Source organism: Hyaena hyaena, unplaced genomic scaffold (genome assembly GCF_003009895.1).
Source record: "Hyaena hyaena isolate Hyena2069 unplaced genomic scaffold, ASM300989v1 scaffold_203, whole genome shotgun sequence".
NCBI classification, from domain to species: Eukaryota; Metazoa; Chordata; class Mammalia; order Carnivora; family Hyaenidae; genus Hyaena; species Hyaena hyaena.
In genome coordinates this window covers 1,516,037-1,537,824 of record NW_024080835.1, presented here as the reverse complement: position 1 = coordinate 1,537,824, position 21,788 = coordinate 1,516,037, and the positions used below count along the sequence as shown (strand labels likewise).

The following is a 21,788-nucleotide window of genomic DNA, read 5'->3' as shown; positions in this document are numbered from 1 at the left end:
CCAGCCCAGCTCGCCGATTGGCCAACCAGGCTCCGGTGCGCTCGACCAATCAAAAAGGACGATGGAGAGTGGGGGCGGAAGAGAAAACGGAAAGGGGAAGAGAGCGGCGCCGGGAGGAAGGGCCGGAGGACTGGATGGCTGGGAGGAGCGCGGCGGGGGCAGGGTGGGGAGGGACCACGTGCCTCCGGAGCAACCCGCAGGAAGCGAAAGAGAATTGGACGACTTGGGAGGCGGAGAAGGGGAGGCGGGGAAGGGGAGGCCGGGGTTAAAGTTGGTTTGCTCCTGTTGCCGGAGCTGCCCCAGATCTCTGTGTTCCAGGGTCGAAGCAGAGTTAAAGTACATTCTTCTTTGTCGGGTGCGCCCTTTCTTCCCGGGCATTCGTTTCGCGCTCTGTTGGCTTTACAGGAAGTGGGCGCTGCACCTCGGCTCAGTTCGGGTCGGGACACGCCTTTCCCTCTCTACCCCCCCCCCCCCCCCTCCCGCCCCAAGCCAAGCTCCGTTCCCAGACTGGGGGTTCCCGCTGTGTGAGGGCCGGGCTTCTGGGTTTGGACCCGCTAGGGTGACGCGCATTCGGCAGCGCAGCGGAAAGCGAGGACAGTGGGTGGAAAAGGGAAAGGACGTATTTGACAAATCTGATTCATCTCCAGATCAAGTCCTCGCAACAGGTAGGAACTTGGAAGCGCCGATGATGGGTGATGATGCCGCCTGTTAGATATTTCGTTTTAGAAAGTTAAAGAAGCTACTTGGTCACAAAGTACTAACTTCTGGAAGGCGTCAGTTGTGGCACCTGACCTAATTAGTGTTGTTACTGTTGAGAAATGAATTCCCAAAGAAATACATTTCTATCAGCAGTATTATATTAGAGGCAGAAATAACACAAACTACAAAGGAACGTATTCAAATACTTCAGAAGAAGGGAGAAGAAAACGGTTTAAAAATATATTTACCAACAAATAGCCCCACAAATGTGCAGGCAAACGAAGTAGGCAGCAGCAAGCTGAAACTCGGGTCGGAAGGAAAGGGGGCGGTGTAGGAGTATTGGGTGCGTTTAAATTTGGCGAGGTATGGGGATTTCTTTGGAGAACTTTTACTCCTCGCCCGCCTCCTTCCCTCCCACTTCTTTACTAAGAGATAGATATACATACACACATATATATGTAGAACAACGTACAGAGAGATAAAAACTTTAAAATGAGAATAATACCTTCAAAGTTCTCAGTACTTTGTAACTTTCAACCGCCTAGGCAAACAGAAGCTGTACCTAGTAATAGTTCATTCTGAAGGTTAACTCGAATGTAAGTTCATTGCCGATCTTAAAATATAAATGAAGTTCATTATAGATCCTTATTCACCAGAGAATAATTTAATTGAAGTAATACTGCACACTGGAGCACCGGTGTTTTCAAAATGAGTTTAGGGTAAGAAAATTAAGTTGAAAAGCTGGAGCGTGTGTGTGTGTGTGTGTGTGTGTGTGTGTGTGTGTGTGTGACCATTACAGATTTTTTTCATGAGCAGAATTCTAGAAAACCAATTGCTGGTTAATTCCCACGCTATGACTAGAAATTATCTTGTCAACATGCATGTATATATGAATATTTTGTACTTCTTAAATAAATTCCATGATAGCTTTCAAGATAAAGTTTATAAAATTGTCTGTCATTCTATGTCTTTATTTCTCCCAGCTACAACTGGTTGTCTCTGGTAGTTAAACAACTTGAAGTTCTTTGCAGAATACTCTTAAGAGAAGAGTGTGACCACAGTTACCCACTGTAAGAGAGGCAGTTCAAACAGGAAATAACCACAAAGTGATTTAGCTTCTTTTAGTATTATTATTTAATGCCTTTTGAAGGTCTTTGGAATGTCTCCGAAGCCAAGGATCATATGTGTTTTGTTCTTTATCATGTACTCCAGAGCTGGTAGTGCTTGGCACATAGTATGCCTCTAGTGACTTTGACAAATATAGGACCTGAATCTAAGCTTTGAATGTGTCTTCCATAAGTTATAAAACAAGCTAACACTTCTTGATCAGGAATGTAGATTGAGGGCCCGATTTGAGTTCAGTTCATGATCTCCTGGTTCATGAATTCTGCATCTGGCTCTACACTATCTGTATCTCTCTCTCTCCTTCTCTCTATGCTCCTTCCCCACTCACTCAAAATAAATAAAGAAACTTAAAATTTTAAAAAAAGAATGTGGATTGAGAGCCTGGATGGCTCAGTCAGTTAAACATCCCCCTCTTGATTTTGGTACAGGTCATGATCTCACAGTTCATGAGACTGAGGCCTGTTCAGGCTGAGAGTACCTAGCCTACTTGGGATTCTCTCTCTCTCCATCCCCGATTGGTGCTCGCACGCTCTCTTGCACGCTCTCTCTCTCTCTCAAATAAATGAAATATTAAAAAAAAAAAAAGAATGCAGATTGAGTTGTTATTGCTTTTAATTTCTACTGGTTCCCTCCTTAAAATTCTTTCTTTGGTATCATGCTTCTTCCAGGGATAAAGCTTAGGATAAAGATCAGACATAGGTTTTAGGGCAGACCCCCCAACATGTTTAAAAATAGTTGTGACACACTTTGCTAAGAGGAACAATTATCCTTAATTATAATGCTTATGTAGTCTGTTTGATGGCCTAAATTTTTCATTTGAAATTATCACTACCTGTTCTGTACTTCCAGTCCTTCCCAAACAGAATATACATAATTTATCAGAGGGGTAAAGAAGTTCTTCCAGGAGTTGGTAATAGCTCTTAAATGCAGATTGGCAACCTAATTGGCAAGATATGGTAGCTCTAACTGTAGTTAGGAGATTTCAGAAATTTAATTTGCTGAACTAAGGAAGTAAATGCAGCAATTAATATAATTTCAACAGACTATTTTACAAATGTTTTTGTGTATATGAAATACAGTCATAATCAAACTACAAAACTTATATGTAACACCTGTTTTAATGTTTGGTAACTTCATATCCTGACTTGTTACTGCTTTAGTATAAGAAAAGTCTAAAACATGGAGTGTGAATGTTTCATGAAATTCTCCTCTTAGTCACTTTCGGAATAAAGAAACTTTCTTTGTTCTTCAGCAGAGATTTGTGAAAGGCTCTGTGCAGCTTTACACAAGTTTTAGTTGATCAAATGGAATTTCAAAAAGAATTATAAGTGATAATTCTTTCATCTAAGAAGTGTGGAGTATTCTCATGATACATACATTAAAGTTAGCAGAGTGTTTATATATATGGATCTTATAGTTTCTGTTTGGGGAATTATATATAGGTACTGGGTAGTAGTTGCTAAAACAAGAAGCAATTATATATGATGCTACATTTTTTTCAATTGGATTTTTTTTTTTTTTTTTTTTTTAGATTTGAGAGACAGTGTGTGAGCTGGGGAGAGTTGGGGGGGTGGGGGAAGAGGGAGAGAATCTTAAGCAGGCTCCACACACAGTGCAGAGCCAGACACAGGGCTCTATCCCACCACCCTGGGATCATGATCTTAGCCAAAATCAAGAGTCACACCCTCAACTGACTGAACCACCCAGATGCCCCTGTTGCTAAATCTTAAATAAAATGTAATTTGTGTTTTTTATAGTTGGCCTTGATCTCTTTTTTTGAGGGAATAACATTGGACCTTTGGTAATATGCCCTTATTTTCTTAGGAAAACATAGTTCATCAGGAATTGGGAGACTTCATTCATTCCTCTTTATTGCCAAGACTTTTCTGACTTAAATTTGAGGAGCTTGGGAAAAAAATCACAAAAACAAAAAACAAACTACTTCTTTACTTTGACTGAAGTTCCTGAATTGTAAGAGATGATGAATTAAAAAGCTAGCTGTTGGTCTTAATTTGATTGAGAGAAATGAGCCACACAGTTTTTCTCTTAGTTTTTTTAAGTTTAGTTTTGACTTAATTAATTGAAGAAAACTTATAATTAATGTGTATAAGTTATTGATGACTGGTGGATACCTATTTGTATTGCTACTAGGCAAACATGCTTAGATTATCTAAAGCTTTTTTTTACTTGCTTTTTATTTGGGCCTAAAATATTGTTTTTAATAAAAAAAAAATAACTACTATAGTCATTTAAGAAGCCAGAGTCAGGAAAATTGATCATGTGATATAGAAGTGTTTCTCAAACAGAGAGTTCTCAGAACTCCCCAAACTTAGTAACTGTTCATTAAAAAGAAAAGTTTCCTTGGTCTAACAATTTTAGGAACTTAGAGGGTGGGTAGCAGTGGGAACTTTAAGACATTAGTGTTAAGCAGAACACTATTTGGAAACTTGAAATCAGTGAACCTAGAATGATCACTATCACTCCTCAATTTTTAAAAATGTGTGTTAATAGCATCAACTAAGTATAATAACTTACAAATTGGTAGTATGTCACAAGTTTACTTGAAGATTAGGTCTTTGAAATATGTCCATAGAACACAGTTATGATTAGTGGGTAGGTGTTGAAGTTAGTCCACAAAGGCTTTTTTTTTTTTGGTTTTAAGTTCATTTATTTATCTAGAGAGGCAGGGAGGGGAAGAAAGAGGAGGAGGAGGGGGGAGAATCCCAAGCAGGTTCTGCCCTGTCAGCACAGATCCTTATGTGGGGCTCCATCTCATGACTGAGATCATGACCTGAGCTGAAATCAAGAGTCCGACGCCCAACTGACTGGGCCACCCAGGTGCCCCCACACACACAAAAATAAAGGCTTATTTATTTAATCTATAAAGTACTTATGTGAACATCACAGAGCCTAATCACATGTGGCAATATTTGTATAAGGACAATATGAGTTACAATTTTGATCCAGAAAAGCACATCGTTTGTCTTTGCCTCTATGTACCAGGAACTGTGTTAGGTAATGAAGTTACAGGGATTCACGTGTTCCTTACAGTAGAATTCCATGCAGCAGACATTCTTCAAGTTCATACCTTACCTGATATTGTGGGAGCCTGGCCTAGCTCTCACCATTTAAATTTTTTTTTTTTTTATTTAATGTTTTATTTTTATTTCTAGGAGGGAGAGAGAGAGAGACAGCGTGAGCAGGGGAGGGTCAGAGAGAGAGGGAGTCACAGACTGAAATAGGCTCCAGGCTCTGAGCTGGCAGTCAGCACAGAGCCCGATGCGGGGCTCGAACCCACGAACCGCGAGATCATGACCTAAGCGAAAGTCGGACGCTTAACCGACTAAGCCACCCAGGCGCCCCATAGCTCTCACCATTTAGATTCCCATGGTTTCCAGTAGCCCACACTGGTAAAGAGGAAGGTGAGGATTCTGGGGAAGGTTAGGATTCTAGGGACAGATAAATAAGGAACTTAGGGTAGATGAGGTGCCCAAACCCTTGTCCCAATACTCCTTACTTCATGTAAACTTACCCCAATTTTTTTTCCACTTTTTATTTCTAAATAATTAAAGAGTCACAGGAGTTTAAAACAATGTACAAGGATGTCCTATATACCCTTCACTCAGCCTCTCTCCAATGGTAGCATCTTGTATAACTATTATACACTATCAAAACCAGGAGACTGATATTAATACAATACATAGAGCTTATTCAGAGGTGAGGGAAGACAATAGAATATAAAGAATGTATGAAAGAGTCAAGGGGTGCCCATATACTGGAACCTCATAATGCTATGCTTTATGAGAAAGAATTTTGTAATGACAGTAATAATTATACTGAATACTTAGAAAATTCAAGGTCTAGGTGTTTTATGTACATAAAATATTTTATTATTACCATTGTTTTTATTTGTATTTGTATTTCTATGAGGAAATGTGTTCTCACCAGACACCAAATTGGCCATTGCCTTGATCTTGGACTTTCCAGCCTGCAGAACTGTGAGAAATAAATTTCTGGGACCATCTGCCTGGCTCAGTTGGAAGAGTATGTGACTCTTGATCTCAAAGTTGTGAGTTCCAGCCCTGCTTTGGGTGTAGAGATTACTTAAATAGGAAGGAAAGGAGGGAGGGAGGGAAGGAGGAAGGAAAGAAGGAAGAGAAGAGAAGAGAGAGAAAGGAAAGAGAGAGAGAGAGAGAGAGAGAGAGAGAGAGAGAAAGAAAGAAAGAAAGAAAGAAAGAAAGAAAGAAAGAAAGAAAGAAAGAAAGAAAGAAAAAGAAAGAAATTTCTGTTTTTAATAAGTAGTGGTCTATGGTATTTTGTTATAGCAGCCTGAATAGACAAAACCACCATGCTGCCTCCCTGGCCTATTATACAAATCTCTCCTGGAGTTCTGTGGTATTGTGGATTACATTAAGAGATACATATTTGGACCCTCCCTGGTTCCTGGCAAATAACTCCCAAAACCTTTGTAATTTCCTAAGTAAAGGAAACTCTTGTTTCCTATAACAAGAATTATAGGGGCATCTCTCCTTTTCAGCTTCCAGAATGAAATGGATGTCTTTTGTTATTTGTAACAAATCCCTTTCAACCATATTTGAGTTCATATTAATGCAATGACTTTTGGAAAGTCCCTAAGGATAGTGGGGACTGGTTGCCAGGGGAACCCACTGTGTGATTAGAGGGTTGGAACTTTCAGTCCCACCCCACTCTGACCTCTGGGAAGGTGAGACTACAGGTTGACTTAATGGCCAATGGTTTAATCATACATGCATTCTTAATGAAGCCTGCATAAAAACCCAAAAAGGATGGATTTGGAAGCTTTCAGGTTGGTAGACATGTGGAGGTACTAAATGGGTGTCAAGCCCAGAGAGATCATGGAAGCTTTGTGCTCCTTTCCCCATAATTTGCCCTATGTATGCATCTCCTCCATCTGGCTCTTCCCAAGTTGTATCCTTTTGTAATAAACTGGTAGTCCGGTAGGTAGACTGTTTTCCTCAGTTCTATGAGCTGCTCTAGCAAATTAGCCAAATCCCAGGCGGGGGTTATATAAATCTCTGACTTATATAGCTGGTTGGTCAAATGTACAGGTGACAACTTGAACTTGTGATTGGTGTCTGAAGTTGGGGGAGGCAGTGCTTAGTCTTGTGGAGCTGAGCTTTTAACTTATGGGATCTAAACTATTTCCAGGTAGTGTAAGAATAGAGTTAAATTGTAGGACATCAGCTGGTATCACACAATTTTTTGGTGTAGGAAAAAACTACCAGACATTGGTAATCAGAAATGAGAACAGGACTGTGAATAGACAGAAGACAGAAGAGTATTTTTTTCCTAGACAGACTCTGAAGACATCTCGTTCTGAAATGCCTAAGGCCATGGTTCTCAAACTATAGAGTGCTTTAGAACCAGCAAGAAGACTGAAAACACAGATTGATGGATTCTATCCCCAGTTTCTAATTCAGCAGTTCGAGGACAGCATGTGAAGATTTGAATTTTTAACACCATGCTGATGGCACTCTTTCCTGGAACATAATTTGAGAACTACTAGGTCTGGACTTCTATCTCATATATGAGGTGGTTTCAGTCTAAGGTAAGGACAGAATTAAAGTAAGGGGATAAATAGCCTTCACAATAATGGATGTGATGTGTTATACAGTATTTCAAAATATTGCACATGTGAAATAATGGTTAATAGCTCTTAATAAAAAAAGTACAAAATAATTAATACTTCAAGGACAACAATTTATAGGCTAGTAATAGCCAATTCCATGTCACTTTCTTTTAACGTTTTATATTTTTAGAGAGAGAGAGAGAGAGCGAGCGAGCAGGGGAGGGACAGAGAGAAGGGGAAACAGAAGATCTGAAGTGGACTCTGTGCTGATAGCAAGAAGCCCCATACATAGCTTGAACCTACCAACTGAGATCATGTCCCAAGCCGAAGTCAGATCCTCAACTGACTAAGCCAGCCAGGTACCCCCATTTCACTTTAAAATTGTATCTATCTATCTATCTATCTATCTATTATTTATTTATAGAGGATGTGAGGGATGGAGAGAGAGGGAGACAGAGAATCCCAAGTGAGATTAGTGTGGAGAGCTTGGAGCCTAACGTGGGGCTCAATCCCATAAACTGTGAGATCATGACCTGAGCTGAGATTGAGAGTTGGTACCCCCATTTCACTTTTTATCTTATTTTTTTATTATTAAAAAAAAAATGTTAGACTGCAAGTGTGGGAGGGGCAGAGAGCCGGCGACAGAGGATCTGAAGTGGGGTCCTTGCTGACAGCAGTGAGCCCAATGTAGGGCTTGAACTCATGAATCTTTTTTTTTTTAATACTTTTATTTATTTATTTCTAGGAGAGAGAGAGAGAGAGACAGCCTGAGCAGGGGAGGGTCAGAGAGAGAGGGAGATACAGACTCTGAAATAGGCTCCAGGCTCTGAGCTGGCAGTCAGCACAGAGCCCGACGTGGGGCTTGAACCCACGAACCGCGAGATCATGACCTAAGCGAAAGTCGGATGCTTAACTGACTAAGCCACCCAGGCACCTCTTGAACTCATGAATCTTGAGATCATGACTTGAGCTGAACAGACATTTAACTGAGCCACCCAGACGTCCCTCTATTTCACTTTTTAAATAGATTTATGCAATATTTTCCCAGGTCCCTTTGTGCCTTTAGTTTTTCTCTTGAGTTTTCTCAAATGCCATTTTCTTTTTTACAAATACTTATTTTTGAGAGGGAAGGTAGGGGCAGAGAAAAAGACAGGGAGAATCTCATGAACCGTGAGATCATGACCTGAGCCAAAATCAAGAGTCAGCTACTTACCCAACTGAGCCACCTGGGTGCCTCTCAAATGCCTTTGTTAAAATGGCATTCTTCAAAAAGACTGGCTCCATTGAACCTGTGACATCTAATTGGAGTTCCTTGTTGTCAGCTTAAATCTCATATCCTCTGCCGCTGCATTCCCTAGTTCCTTGAAGGCTCAAACCTGTCTCAGTTGAGTTAATTCCAAGAGGCAGAGTGTCTCTTAACTGTTCTTCCTCGCTCAATTCCAGCCCATTTGCCAGACATGTGGTTTACATGCCTTCTACTAGCCTCTGCCTCAGGGCCATGCCTACAGTCAGGAATGGGAGCTCTTGCCACATCTGGGTTGATCTCCTGGAACCATCTCTGATACCAACAAAGAAGTTCAGTATTCTCCATGTTTAGTCACCCTACTAAATTTGGATTTCTTGAAAACAACAAAAAAAAGAAAAACCTAATGGTGCTAATCTGTAAGTAGTTTCTGAAGCTGAAAATGTTAATGTTTTTTAAAATCATTAAAAAAATTTTTTTTAGCAAGAGAGAGAGTATGTGCATGTGAGAGCGGAGGAGAGCGGCAGAAGGAGAGAAAGAATCCCAGTCTCCACGTTCAGCACAGAGTCTGACACAGGGCTCAATCCCATGACCCTGTGATCATGACTTGAAATGAAGTCTTGAGTCAGACACTCAAGCCACCCAGACACCCTTGAAAATATTAAGTGTTTTTGATATTTTATCCTTTTCTCCTGGATTCCATGTTCAAACAGTGGCAACTTGTATTGAATAAATATATCTTTATGGTGTCTCCTCATTTGCCACCTCTCCATTCTCTGCTACCATCCTCTGTCTTGTTCAAGACTGATAAGTATTGTTTTGTGTACATGATGTCTCAGAGTTAGAGGAGAACACAAATACTATCTTGTCCAACCACCTATTTTGTGCTTGAATTCTCGCTTCAACAGTTTCATCATGTGCAACATATTCATCAATGGCGAAGTCAATATTTCTTGAATCATAGCCCATTCAGTTTTCATAGGATATCAATACAAAATTCTTCATGTCAAACACACGTGTATATAGTATCACTTAAAAGAAAAAGTCATTGTAATATTTAAGGTAGAAGTAGTTAGGTATCAATAGAGAATACAAAGGGCAAATGCATTAAATAGAACTATTTTTTGCATTTGTGAAAATGATAGATTTCTACCAACTATAATAGCTTATACCTGTATTATAAATCCTGTTTTGAATTTTGAAATAGTGGTAGGCAGCCTGATGAAAATTCTCATGAATATGATGACTTTTAGTAAATTCAATAAAGATAGAACTGATACTCTAAAACGGATGACTACGTTGGATAATCACATATAAGGAGGGCTCTAATGTATTTATTAGTCGTTTTTATCTATGAACATAGATTATCTGTGACGTATGGTACCATATGGTACCAGTACACATATAATTCTGGAAGGTGAATTAAAAAATAATACAAGATTGAAGACTTTTAAGTACAGAAATTAGTCTTGAAGTTCACAATAACTCATAGGATTATCAGCTTTCTATTTATAGTTCTGTCATTATCTTATACAAAACACTGAAGTCTTGGAGAACTCAAATAGCTTCAACAGATTCTCCAGATGCCTATGAAGTCAAAGGTCTGTGGCTCCTGGTGTGTTATTTAGACTTTGACCTCCGATTACCATATGATGGGCTGCAGAAAAATGTTTAACAACAAATCTTTTTATGTTTTTCTCATCCTTTCCCTATTTGGTTGAATCCTGGAAACCTTTGTCCTCTCGCCTATATGTACTTATCCCAACATCATTAGAGGCCCTATTAAAAGTTTTTCTCTCTCTTTTTTTTTAAATAAAAGTTTTTGTCTTTAATGAAAATCAGAGTCTGGTAAGTATTAAACCATCTTGTTTAGAGCCCATTAGATAGTAGAATGTCTTGTTCTCTTGCATTTTGGCTTTAACCCTAAGATCTGCCTAATCAAACCTTGACGTTTTACATGGCAGAACATAAGCTACCATGCTGATCCCAAATTAGACCTCTCAGGTTTTTAGTTCTACTTATAAATAGAAGCATCAGAGGAAGCATTTAACTTGTAGACATATCAAGTCAACTAATAACTAGTAATATTGTTTGGTTAATTCAAGGATATCGCAGAACCATTTAGAGCTGTAGAAAAATATCCATACATGGGTGGCCTAGGAGAGCTATTTAATTCCTAGAAATCAGAAATTCCCATTATATTTTTGTTCTTATTTTTTTCTTATACTTCTACTTGCCACATATAAAAAGGAAATTACCTATCATTTATCATTTATCTGTCCTGATATCATTATCATAGAACCTCATTAAAAGTAATTAAAACTTGCCACAAGAACCTCTTTTGAGAGAAGCACATCTCTGTCTCATTGAATCTCTGCTAGTCCTCTTGGAGGCACTCTTGTGGCTTGTGAGGTGATCCAAGGGGTACACCGCCACATTGTTAATCTCAGCACCCTTAATGTGCTAGCTCCTTTTAGGAATAACTTAAACACATTTTGGATTGCCCTTATCGCAGAGTGCTGCACAACGACAGGAGTGGGGTGGGACAGACATAGACAGCATGTATGTCTCCAACCACCGATCCATCTATTACCACTAGTGTAGTGTATGCCTTAGCAGATACCATATAGTGCAATGGATAGAACAGTGCAGCATATATTTAAGTGGAAAGCATAGCGTATAGCCAGGATCAGCTTCAAGGGCACACAGCTTACAGAGTCTCCCAAGAAGGGCACTTGGAAGGGCCCCATACCTGGTTGAATGCTCAGCTGTCTTATCTTGAAATTTTTTATTTTTTAACAAGAGGTTCCATATTTTCATTTTGCTCTGAGCCTTGGAAATTATGTAGTCTGCCATGGATAATGGCAGGTAGTCTTCTAAATACCTACCTACCCACAATTCATTTAGCATGTATTCCTTCAATCTGAAAAATAAGACCTGTAGAATATTTCTATTTCAAATGTAAATAAGTAATATAAATATACATAGGAAAATACTATACATACTAGTTTTGCCTTTTCATTTAATATGTTAGGGATATACTGAAGAATACTGTTTTCAGTACAGAGAACTGTACTGAATAATACTGTATGTATCAAACATAATTTATTTAACTTCCTACTTATGGACACATATGTCTCTTGTTCTTTGCTATGACAGAGTGAACATCCTTGAGTATACATCTTTGTTCACTTGCCCCACTATTCCCTAGGATAGATTTCTAAAAGAACTGCTAAGTCAAAGGGTAAGGGCTTTTATTCCTTTTGAGAGAGAGCGAGTGGGGGAGGGACAGAGAGAGAGGGAGACAGAGAATCCCAAGCAAGCTCTAGGCACTGAGCTGTCAGCACAGAGCCCCATGTGGGGCTTGAACTCACAAAACTGTGAGATCATGATCTGAGCCCCAGTCAGACACTTAACCATCTGAGTACCACCCCACCCCACCCCACCCCCACCACCTAGGGGTATGACCATTTAAAATGTGATACATACTACCTGATTATTCCTCAAAAGATTGCATTATTTTATATCAATCTAAATCCCACCAACAGATTACAAACACCATGATTGCCCCACATGTTAGCATAATAATTTAGCTTCACCTCTGCCAATCAGATCATGCTGATATTTCTAATGGCATTAACCTGAATGATTAGCTCACTAGGATTTCCTTGATTCTGCTAATATATGGAATGGGAGTTTATTGAATCAAACATCAGTGTACCTATCAAAGTGAGTACCTTTAGGAAGAGATTTTTGTAGGGGGTCTCCCTAGCCAAATATTTAAGGCATTCTAAACTCCCACCTTTTCTTTCGAAATAAAGGTTTTGTGTTCTGAGTGTAACATTCAAGGATGTTGTAAGTGCTCAAATAAACCCTCAGGACATTGACCTTGCTATCTTTCCACTCTTAACCTCCTAAACTTTTAAAATCCTTTTTTATTTTAAAATAATTTCAGACTTTCATTAAAGATGTAAGAGACTAGTACACAGAACTTTCATATACCCTTTCCCCAGATTCCCCAAATGTTCACATTTTACCATATTCGCTTTGACATTCTTGCTCTTTCTCTGAACTCTTTGAAAATAAGTTATACACATGATGCCTCTCTACCCCAAGTGTTTTGGGTTCATCCTCTTATAGAATCACGGTGTATTTATCTAATTCAGGAAAATTGATATAAAATTATTATTTTTACACATTTTAATAATTTCATCAATTTTCCCAATAAATTTCTTTATAGAAAAAGAAGAAAAAAATTTCCAGTTCAAGATTCAAACCAGGTCACACATTATATTTAGTTGTCATGAGTTCCCCCACACTTTTTTGGTTGGTCATATTTTCCTAGACATATTCTAAGCCAATATGTAAAAAAAATACTTCTTGGCAACCTGAATTTCAAAAACCTGGTTGGTTAGCTTTTTTTGGTATTTGTGTTTTTTAAAGCAGAGTTGCTTAAAAAGGAAAAAAATAAGATCCAACAGGTTAAAGAAGTGGCACCCTGACTATAAAGAATAGAAATTTGAAGGAGTAAATCAGAAGCTATAAAAAATGAAAATTTCAAAACCCTTTTAACAATGCTCAGGACTTTTAAGAAAATTATTCTCAGGGCCTTTCTAAAAACATTACACATTTGCTAATGGTACCAGGTATTAAGAAATCCTATTTGATTATAAACAAATAAAGTGACCTCTTAGTTCTTAGAGAGTCAAAGGTGGGGAGAAAATGAAGTAGATATAATGAGAAATGAGTAAATTCTGGAGCAGGGCAATTGTGTTCCTAGTAGGACAATCCTAAGTAGTTTTCTTTTCTCTTGATATTTTTTATTAAAACCAAAATAGTTGAGGTATGTTAACCAGGTAAACCAAAGCTTTAACTATATTATCACATGAGTCGATGCCCTGACGCACGAAGGATTTTCCATAGTTGCCATCAACTGACCTGAGAGCTTCTACAGCTTAAAGGTAAAGTTCATAAAGAAGGTGCAGATGGGTATTTTATTTATTAAACAAACATTCAAAAAGTCATGACAGCCTGTCCAACTCTGTTTTAACCACCTTGAATGAAAACTCATTAGGCTATTATTTTTTCCATTTTACAAGTGGGGAAGAGGAGGCATAGAGATGTAAGAGCAGTTTGTCTAAGGTCACGCAGCTAGTGGGTGGTTGGGAAACTGAGGATCTCAAACCTATAGGACCCAAGGTGGTCTAAGCCCAAGAACTCTCAAAACTGACTTGTTTGTTGTACCTGGAGGCTAAAGTCTCATGCTGAGGAAAAATGACTGCAAGCACAGTCAAAATTCAGCTGGATGGGGACAGTGAAGAAGCAACGAGAAGGTCCAGACTAATGTGCAAAAGGGAAACACTCAGGAAACCTCAAAAAGCAAACTGCCCTATTTTTATCAAAGTTACAAATGCTATCTGAACCAGTCTTCCTTCTTAAGGTTCAGTAAAACTAAATTCACATAAAAATGAACAATAAAAAATATCACGATCTGATGCCAGATGAGGTTATAAGAAAAAAGAATAAGGAGTAAAATAGCAGCCATATAGACAATAAAAGCATACCAGAAAGATAGACTCAAAAAGCAGGTCCAAAGCACTGTTTTAGCTCAAAGTGATGTTAAACCACATGAAGAAAATTATATAAGAAATGAAAGTGCAAAATAAATGAGAATTCAAAAGGAAGTGACAAAATCTCAAGAAAGAATTCAACATTAAAGTAGCAGAGTGGAAATCCCTACCCTGGAACCTGGCTCCAGGGCTCCTGCACTTGGGTCCCAGTACAGGGCCCCTGGGGCAGCTGCTTCCAAGTTTATTAATAAAGGTGCAAAATCTCTTTACTTTCAAAAGCGGCTTTAAAATATTTTTAAGTAATAAATGTTGAGTAATTCTAGTAAAAATTATCATTTTAAATAAAATATGAACCTTTTTTATCATATCACGGCTGCATCAGTAGAGAATTAGAATTTCAATCTTAGGTCCTGTGGTTTCAATTCAAAGACTGTGGTGCCTTATTACAATAAATGCAATTTTGTGAAAAGTGAATACAGTTTTTTGGAAACCAGAACCATAAAAGTGGCAGCAATGTCAATTAATAAATGGCAGCAAATGTCACAACATAGTATGGAGACATACTTATGTAAAAACTCACTTAAAATTTATTCGAGCAATCCTTTGTAATGCATTATTATGAACTGGACTTTTGCCATCATAAAGGTGTGAGGAATATATTTAGGAAAAGGATGCTGTTAGCAGAAGAATTGAATGGTAAACTTAGAACAATCATTCTCAGAGTGGAAGACCATGTGCAATTTTAAGAAAATGAATTGAATAGGACTATTGCTTTCCTAATGCAACCCTTTAACTGAGCTTGATAAAATCTGTCCCACTGGTGGATGAATTGTTCTACCATGAGAAGGCACTATAATGGAATAGAATAAGTCTGACAGATAGTGATATAGATCTTGACATGTGTGCATGTGTGTAAAGAGTACACTGGAGGTGTACACAGACTGAATATATTCAAATCACTGTGCTAGATTTTCCAAACTAAAAGTACCCATGTCAAGTCCATCCTGCCCTAACTGAAAACCACAAATATGAAATAATAAGGTGAATTGGATAGATATTTGGACTATGTGCAGATATTCTATATGCTAGCATAGATAATCCTGGAAAGTTTTCTAACCCCTAAATTTGGTTACCTAAAACATCAAGTCAAATTCATGTTCACAAATCTTAAAGGAAAAGGGATAGCTTTGTCAGCAAGTTGTTTTTAAGTTCTTCTCAACTGGTTTCATTTCTTTGAACTAACATAGAGCTGAAGGAGAAAGAAAATGTTTTAACCAGATTTTGATGAGCATGGAGGTTCTAGGACTTCTCTAAAACAATTTTAGATCTGGTCTTTGGGTCTCTAAGTGGGCCTTCCTCACCGAGAAAGGAAATGAAGGTGAACTAGACCTCTTTGCCCACTGTTCATAATAAGTTAATATACTAGTACAACTGAGCCACAGATGAGGACAGATAACGTTAACCACTTTATCTGGGGCTCATTTCCGGTGTGAATTTGGACCCTGGACTCCAGGCGACTTGTGTCTGTATTGTTTCCTAGCACCTTAACCTCAGAGCCTAACACAGCCAGTTCTTCCTTGCCCAGGGACTGAATCCTTTCATGACTGTCCAATTCTCTGCCCTTTTTCTTAAAAAAAAAAAAAAAGAAAGCATTTTCACTGCTCATGGCACATTCACTGGAGCTTGGTGGTTAAGAAATGAGAATATTTAACTCAATTTGACTTAACCCATTTTATTTTTTGTTAGCAGCTTTAACATAAGTTTGTTAGGGTACAATCAAAATATTTGACTAAAGGGAGATTTGAATTTTGAAGGGTCCAATTTATTTTTCATACCATGAGCCTGGGAATCCAGAGAATTAATTTGTTCTTATTGGCTATGTAGACCTTCAGCTTTGTTTTTACATAATACAATAAGGAATTTGGGACTCCTGGGTGGCTCATTTGGTTGAGTGTCCAACTTTTGATTTCGGTTCAGGTCATGATCTCACAGTTCGTGGGATCAAGCCCTGCATCAGGATCTGAGCTGACAGTGGGGAGCCTGCTTAGGCTTCTTTGTCTCTCCTTCTCTCTGCCCCTCCCCTCCACACATGCACTCTCTCTCTCTCTCAAAATAAATAAGTAAACTTAAAAAATTACAATAGAGAATTTTATAGCAACAATATTGGTAAAATCTGTGGAACTTTGGGGAAAGCACCATCTCCAAAAGCAGATACAGAAAAAACTATTTCTGTAGTTGTAAAAAATGAAGGCTTTTTAAAAATTTTGTGGTTTGTGGTTCCTGTACGGTAGTCAATAATGCATGTGGTAAAAATACTTAAGGAAAATCAAACAGTAGGGAGTTATTAAGTAAAAGACAAACCTTCCTCCCAGATCTGCTCCCCAGGCTTCAAGTTTCCCTCTAAATAAGACAACAACAGATTCTGAAGGTAAGGTTGATGAGCAGGTAGTGCATTAATCCTTTTGCAAGTCAATCTTAGTCTTTTAAAGACTGAATAAAAGAGGTTGGGCTATAAACCTTCGCATTGTTGGAAAGAGCCACAGGTGACAATGGTTTCCTGAGAGTCATCTCTGGTGTTGCTCACATGGAAAGTGGATGTAATCCACGGTATACAAATGATTGCGCAATAAAAATTGAAATGCCCTGTTGTGGATCACTGAATGGGTACTGTTCAGGTTACAGTTTAACCATGCTAAAGAAACCAAACTATGGAAATAAATGGCAATAAGTGAAACATGCATCGGAGATTTGAAACAATTTCACTTTAATTTATGGTTTGGAATATTCCCCCTCAGTGTTATAAACCCTGCATGACTGTTTAAAGTAATTGTTACCTTGGTAATTTTCAAAGAGATGTATTAAAGGTAAATCCATTTTCCATTTTTATAAGCCAAATTATAAATGTTTTTCTTTTTATCACTACTTTTTCTCTTTTTTTTTAAGTTTATATTTATTTTTTGAAAGAGCCAGTGGGGGAGGGGAAGAGAGAGGGAGACTGAGGATATGAAGTGGGCTCTGCACTAGCAGCAGAAAGCCCGATATGGGGCTCAAATTCACAAACAATGAGATCATGACCTGAGCTGAAGTCATGCTTATAACCAACTGAGCCATCGCTATTTGATGTATATTTTTTTCACGTAAGAAATTCTTGTCTTTTCATGGTCAATACCTGCTAGAGCTGATTATGGAGAACATTACCAAACTAAGACAGTGTAATTCACACTTCCATTCAGGAATAAATAGTAGAAAAAGTCCAAAGGTTGCTCTGTAACATCATGGTCTACTTCTAGAGCAGATACAGTCTACCTCCTAACTTCTAAGTCCTATTGAAAAGCAAAACTCGGGGCGCCTGGGTGGCTCAGTCGGTTAAGTGTCCGACTTCGGCTCAGGTCACGACCTCATGGTTTGTGGGTTCGAGCCCCATGTCGGGCTCTGTGCTGACAGCTCAGAGCCTGGAGCCTGCTTCGGATTCTGTGTCTCCCTTTCTCTCTCTGACCCTCCCCTGTTCATGCTGTCTCCCTCTCTCAGAAATAAATAAAATATTTAAAAAAAAAAAAAGCAAAACTCATGTGGTTCAATTGTTACCTAATTGCTACAATCTTTTTAAATTATTATTATTACCACCACTACAGGCAATAGAAAGGAGCATCTTGCATCTTTTAACTGAAGCCTCTAGAATTTTTCCTCAAATCTATTCCCATTTATGCTCCTATTATTAGTAAATGGTAGTTCTGTACATCCAGTTGCTTGTGCTAGAAACATGGTTGTCATGCTTGAAAATTCCATCTTTCTGTGAGGTGTACTTCACACCCAGTGACCTTTCTACTTTCAAAATACTTGTTGAATTTGTCCACCTCTCTCAATCTCCATTGTCATTGCCCTAGTCCAAGTTACAAGTGTATCTTTCTGGATGGTTGTAAAAACCTCCTCATGGCCATTCCATGTTCATGCTTGCCTCTTCTCCTATCCAATTCTCAAAACCTATGACAGTGACAGTTTAAAGAGAGATCACGTTATGTTATTTGCCTTGGTCTGTTGTGATCTGTAACAAAATACGACAGACTGTTGGTTTATAAACAGTAGAAATTTATTGCTCACAGATCTGGAGTCCTGAAAGTCCAAGATCAAGATGCTTTCTGGGGAAGGACTTCTTCGTAGTTCATAGCTGGCAAGTTTTCACAGTGACCTCACATGTTTGAAGGGCTGGGGATATCTCTGGAGTCTCTCCTACAGGCATTAATCTCATCCTGGAGGGTTCATGACCTAATCACCTCCCAAAGTCTCTACCTCCTAATACCATCATCTTTAGGAGGTAGGATTCTATACATGAATTGGGGGGAGGGGTGACCATGCCAGTCATGTCTCTGCTTAAAATCTTTAAGTGATTTCTCATTGCCTTTAAGATAAAATTTAAAAATCTTTAACATGATCTACCATGTCCTACATAATTGTTACTGTCATTCTGAGCTCTTGCTTACTATGCCCCAACCATATAGCCCTCCTTCCATACCCCACAAACTCCTTCCCATCTCAGGGCCTTATGTGTTGTTTCCTCTACTACCTTATCCTCACAGTGAGGAAACCCTCTTTCAGGTCTCAGTTTGAATGTTACTGTCCTTTTAATCCTGATCCCGCAGGCTAGATTGGATTTCCCTGTTGTATTTTTCCCAAAGCACTCTATTCTTGTTCTTTATAAGAGTTACCAGTAATAATTATATGGTTATTTGTGTAATTATTCATTCAGTGTTCATCTTTGACCCTGTTATAATCTCCACAAGAGCAGAGACCTCACCTGATTTGTTTCACATTTTATTCCAAGTACCTAGAGCATTTCCTAGCACAATAACTGCTCAATAAATATTTGTTGAAACCAAATGAGGGTAGATACCAAAACACAATAGAGTTTAACTTATGAGAGTTTTGTTTAAAGTGCATCTATAATGAACTCAATCAGTAAGAAATTAATCAATTATTTATCTTTTCTGACCTTTTATAGCCATATACTATGGTCTAGTCAGTTTTGTACAAGTCAAATGCCCCTGTACTGTTGAGTTGAATACAAATATCTGTTCATCTTTGTGTCTCTTAAAAATTTTTTTTTAATGTTTATTTATTTTTGAGAGAGAGAGTAGGAGCAGGGAAGGGGGCAGAGAGACACAGAGCCAGAATCTGAAGCAGGCTCCAGCCTCTGAGCTGTCAGTACAGAGCCTGACATGGGGCTTGAACCCATGAACTATGAGACCATGACCTGCCTGACCTGAGGTTAGGCACTTAACCAACTGAGCCACCCAGATAGGTCTGGGTGTACTGCAGTCACAGAATCTGCCTATCTTGTCTGGCCTTTCACTGGAAAGTTTGTTTGTTTGTTTGTTTGTTTGTTTTTTAATCTCTGAGAAACTTCATTTACCATGCACCCATTTCTCTTTTGCTGTGGGGCTGACCAGAATGTTTTCCTCCACTGTTGCTAACCTCTCTGGGCAGTATTACCAGACCCTCCTGAAGGGAAGTACCTTGTCTTACTCTTAGATTCCACCAAGACTATTCTAGTTATTTTTTAAAAACATTCTTTTTACTTTTGAAAGACAGAGATAGAGCATAAGCAAAGGAGGAGTAGAGGGAGAGAGAGAGACACACACAGAATCCAAAGCAGGCTCCAGGCTCTGAGCTGTCAGCACAAAGCCCAATGTGGGGCTTGAATCCACAAGCTCTGAGATCATGACCTGAGCTGAAGGTGGACATGTAACCAACTGAGCCACCCAGATACCCCAAGACTGTTCTAGTTATTGCTTCTGTGTCTTGGTTCTCAGATGTAAGTCCACATACAGCTTGCCGATAATGTTGGTGCTTGTGATTTCCATTTACCAGTCTTTACTTATTCCCAATGTCATGACATCTCACTATCTAGAACATTATTTTCATTGGTAAACTGGGAAATTCTATTATTTTTCTACTCTTCCAGATCATTTGAAACATAACTAAAATGGTCCTTATAGTTCCTTTGGGTACCACTGCAGTACCTCTCCCTAGTTTTTATCCCTAAGCCAGTTCCCCCATTATGTAGGACAGACTGTAAGGAGGCCCCATAATCTCTACTTCCTGGTATTCATGTCCTGTATAATCCCCTTCCCTTGAGTGTGGGTGGGATCTATGACTTCCTTCTGATGAGTAGAACACAGTAAAGGTGACAGGGTGTACTTGGTTACATGGATGTGATTACCTCTTCTTTTTAAGTTTTTATTTATTTTTGAAAGAGAGAGAGCATGCACATGTGCTCACATGAGCAGGGGAGGGGCAGAGAAAGAAAGAAAGAGAGAATCCCAGGCAGGCTCCTCACTGTCAGCACAGAGCCCTACATGGGGCTCCATCCCACAAACCATGAGATCGTGACCTGAGCTGAAATCAAGAGTTGGTCGCTTAACTGACTGAGACACCCAGGTTCCCCATGGATGTGATTATTTACTAAGGCTGTAACATCTATCTTGCTGGAAGACTTGAGCTTCCCTAAAGAGAGGACCATAAAGCAAGGAACTGACAAGCAGCCTCCAGCCAACAGCTACCAAGAAATTGAGGATCTGTGTCTGGCATTCTGAAGGAATGAGATGCTGTCAACAACCATGGGTGTAGAAGCAGATCCTTTTCCAGTCAAATCTCAGGTGAAAATCCAGATCTAGCCAACACCTTGATTGCATCTTACAGAGGATCTAGTTAAGCTGTTCTCCAATACTTAACTCACAAAACAAAGATAATAATAAATATATGTTGTTTTAAGCCACTAAACTTATAATAATATTGTAACATAATGATAGATAATGAATCTATCCTTGACCGAAATGCTTTTCTGACACACTATTTTCCCATCCATTTATTAATATCTCTCAACATGGAATTTAGTACACTGAATTTTGAGAAAATAGATGTTATAGCTTTCTTTTTCTACACTTAATTATTTACCTACAAAAATAAAATGTCTAATCAAGTACGACTTTTGCCTTAAGAATTCTGAGAATCATTCCTTCTGCTCCCAGTGATCACATATATGTACATATTCAGAAGTAATACCTTTTATTTATTTAATTTTTATTTACTTGTTTATTTTCAAAGAGACAGAGAGAGAGAGAGAGAATGCAAGTTGGGGAGGGGCAAAGCCCAATGGGGTGCTCCATCCCATGAACTGAGAGATCATGACCTGAGCCAAAATTATGAGTTGGACGCTTAACCAGCTGAGCCACCTAGGTACCCCAGAAGTAATACCTTTTATAGTTGATTCCATCAGTTACCATCTCAAGAAAATAGGACTACAGCTACTCCTTCCTGGATAAAACTTCTATCATGAATAGGATAACTTCTATTCTAGCACAGTGTAATTTAACACAGTGTCATTTGTTGAATGTACAGTTTAAAGATATTTCTCTGGAAAACTGATGTCTGAATGTTTGGTTCCATGCCATGTGTATTATATTAGCAGTGTGTCTGAATTAGAATGTATCAGATCCTTAAAATGGCTAGATGCATAGTGTAAGTTGTAGGTTAACACTGTCTAATA

At 38.7% G+C, this 21,788-nt stretch overlaps 1 protein-coding gene across 1 annotated transcript; it reads left to right on the top strand.

Moving 5' to 3' along the window:
* Positions 1-61: 61 nt before the first annotated feature.
* LOC120238291 lies at positions 62-9,103 on the top strand. Its single transcript, XM_039241969.1, has 2 exons — positions 62-665; positions 8,876-9,103. The coding sequence occupies exons 1-2, from the start codon at positions 62-64 to the stop codon at positions 8,992-8,994; spliced, it is 723 nt and encodes a 240-aa protein (XP_039097900.1). The 3' UTR covers positions 8,995-9,103.
* The last annotated feature ends 12,685 nt before the right edge of the window (positions 9,104-21,788 follow it).

Excerpts from the sequence above, each read along its gene's own strand:
- LOC120238291 (XM_039241969.1), top strand. The coding sequence starts at position 62 with ATGGAGAGTGGGGGCGGAAGAGAAAACGGAAAGGGGAAGAGAGCGGCG. Across the intron at positions 666-8,875 it reads AGATCAAGTCCTCGCAACAG|CCCATTTGCCAGACATGTGG; the intron begins GTAGGAACTTGG and ends GCTCAATTCCAG.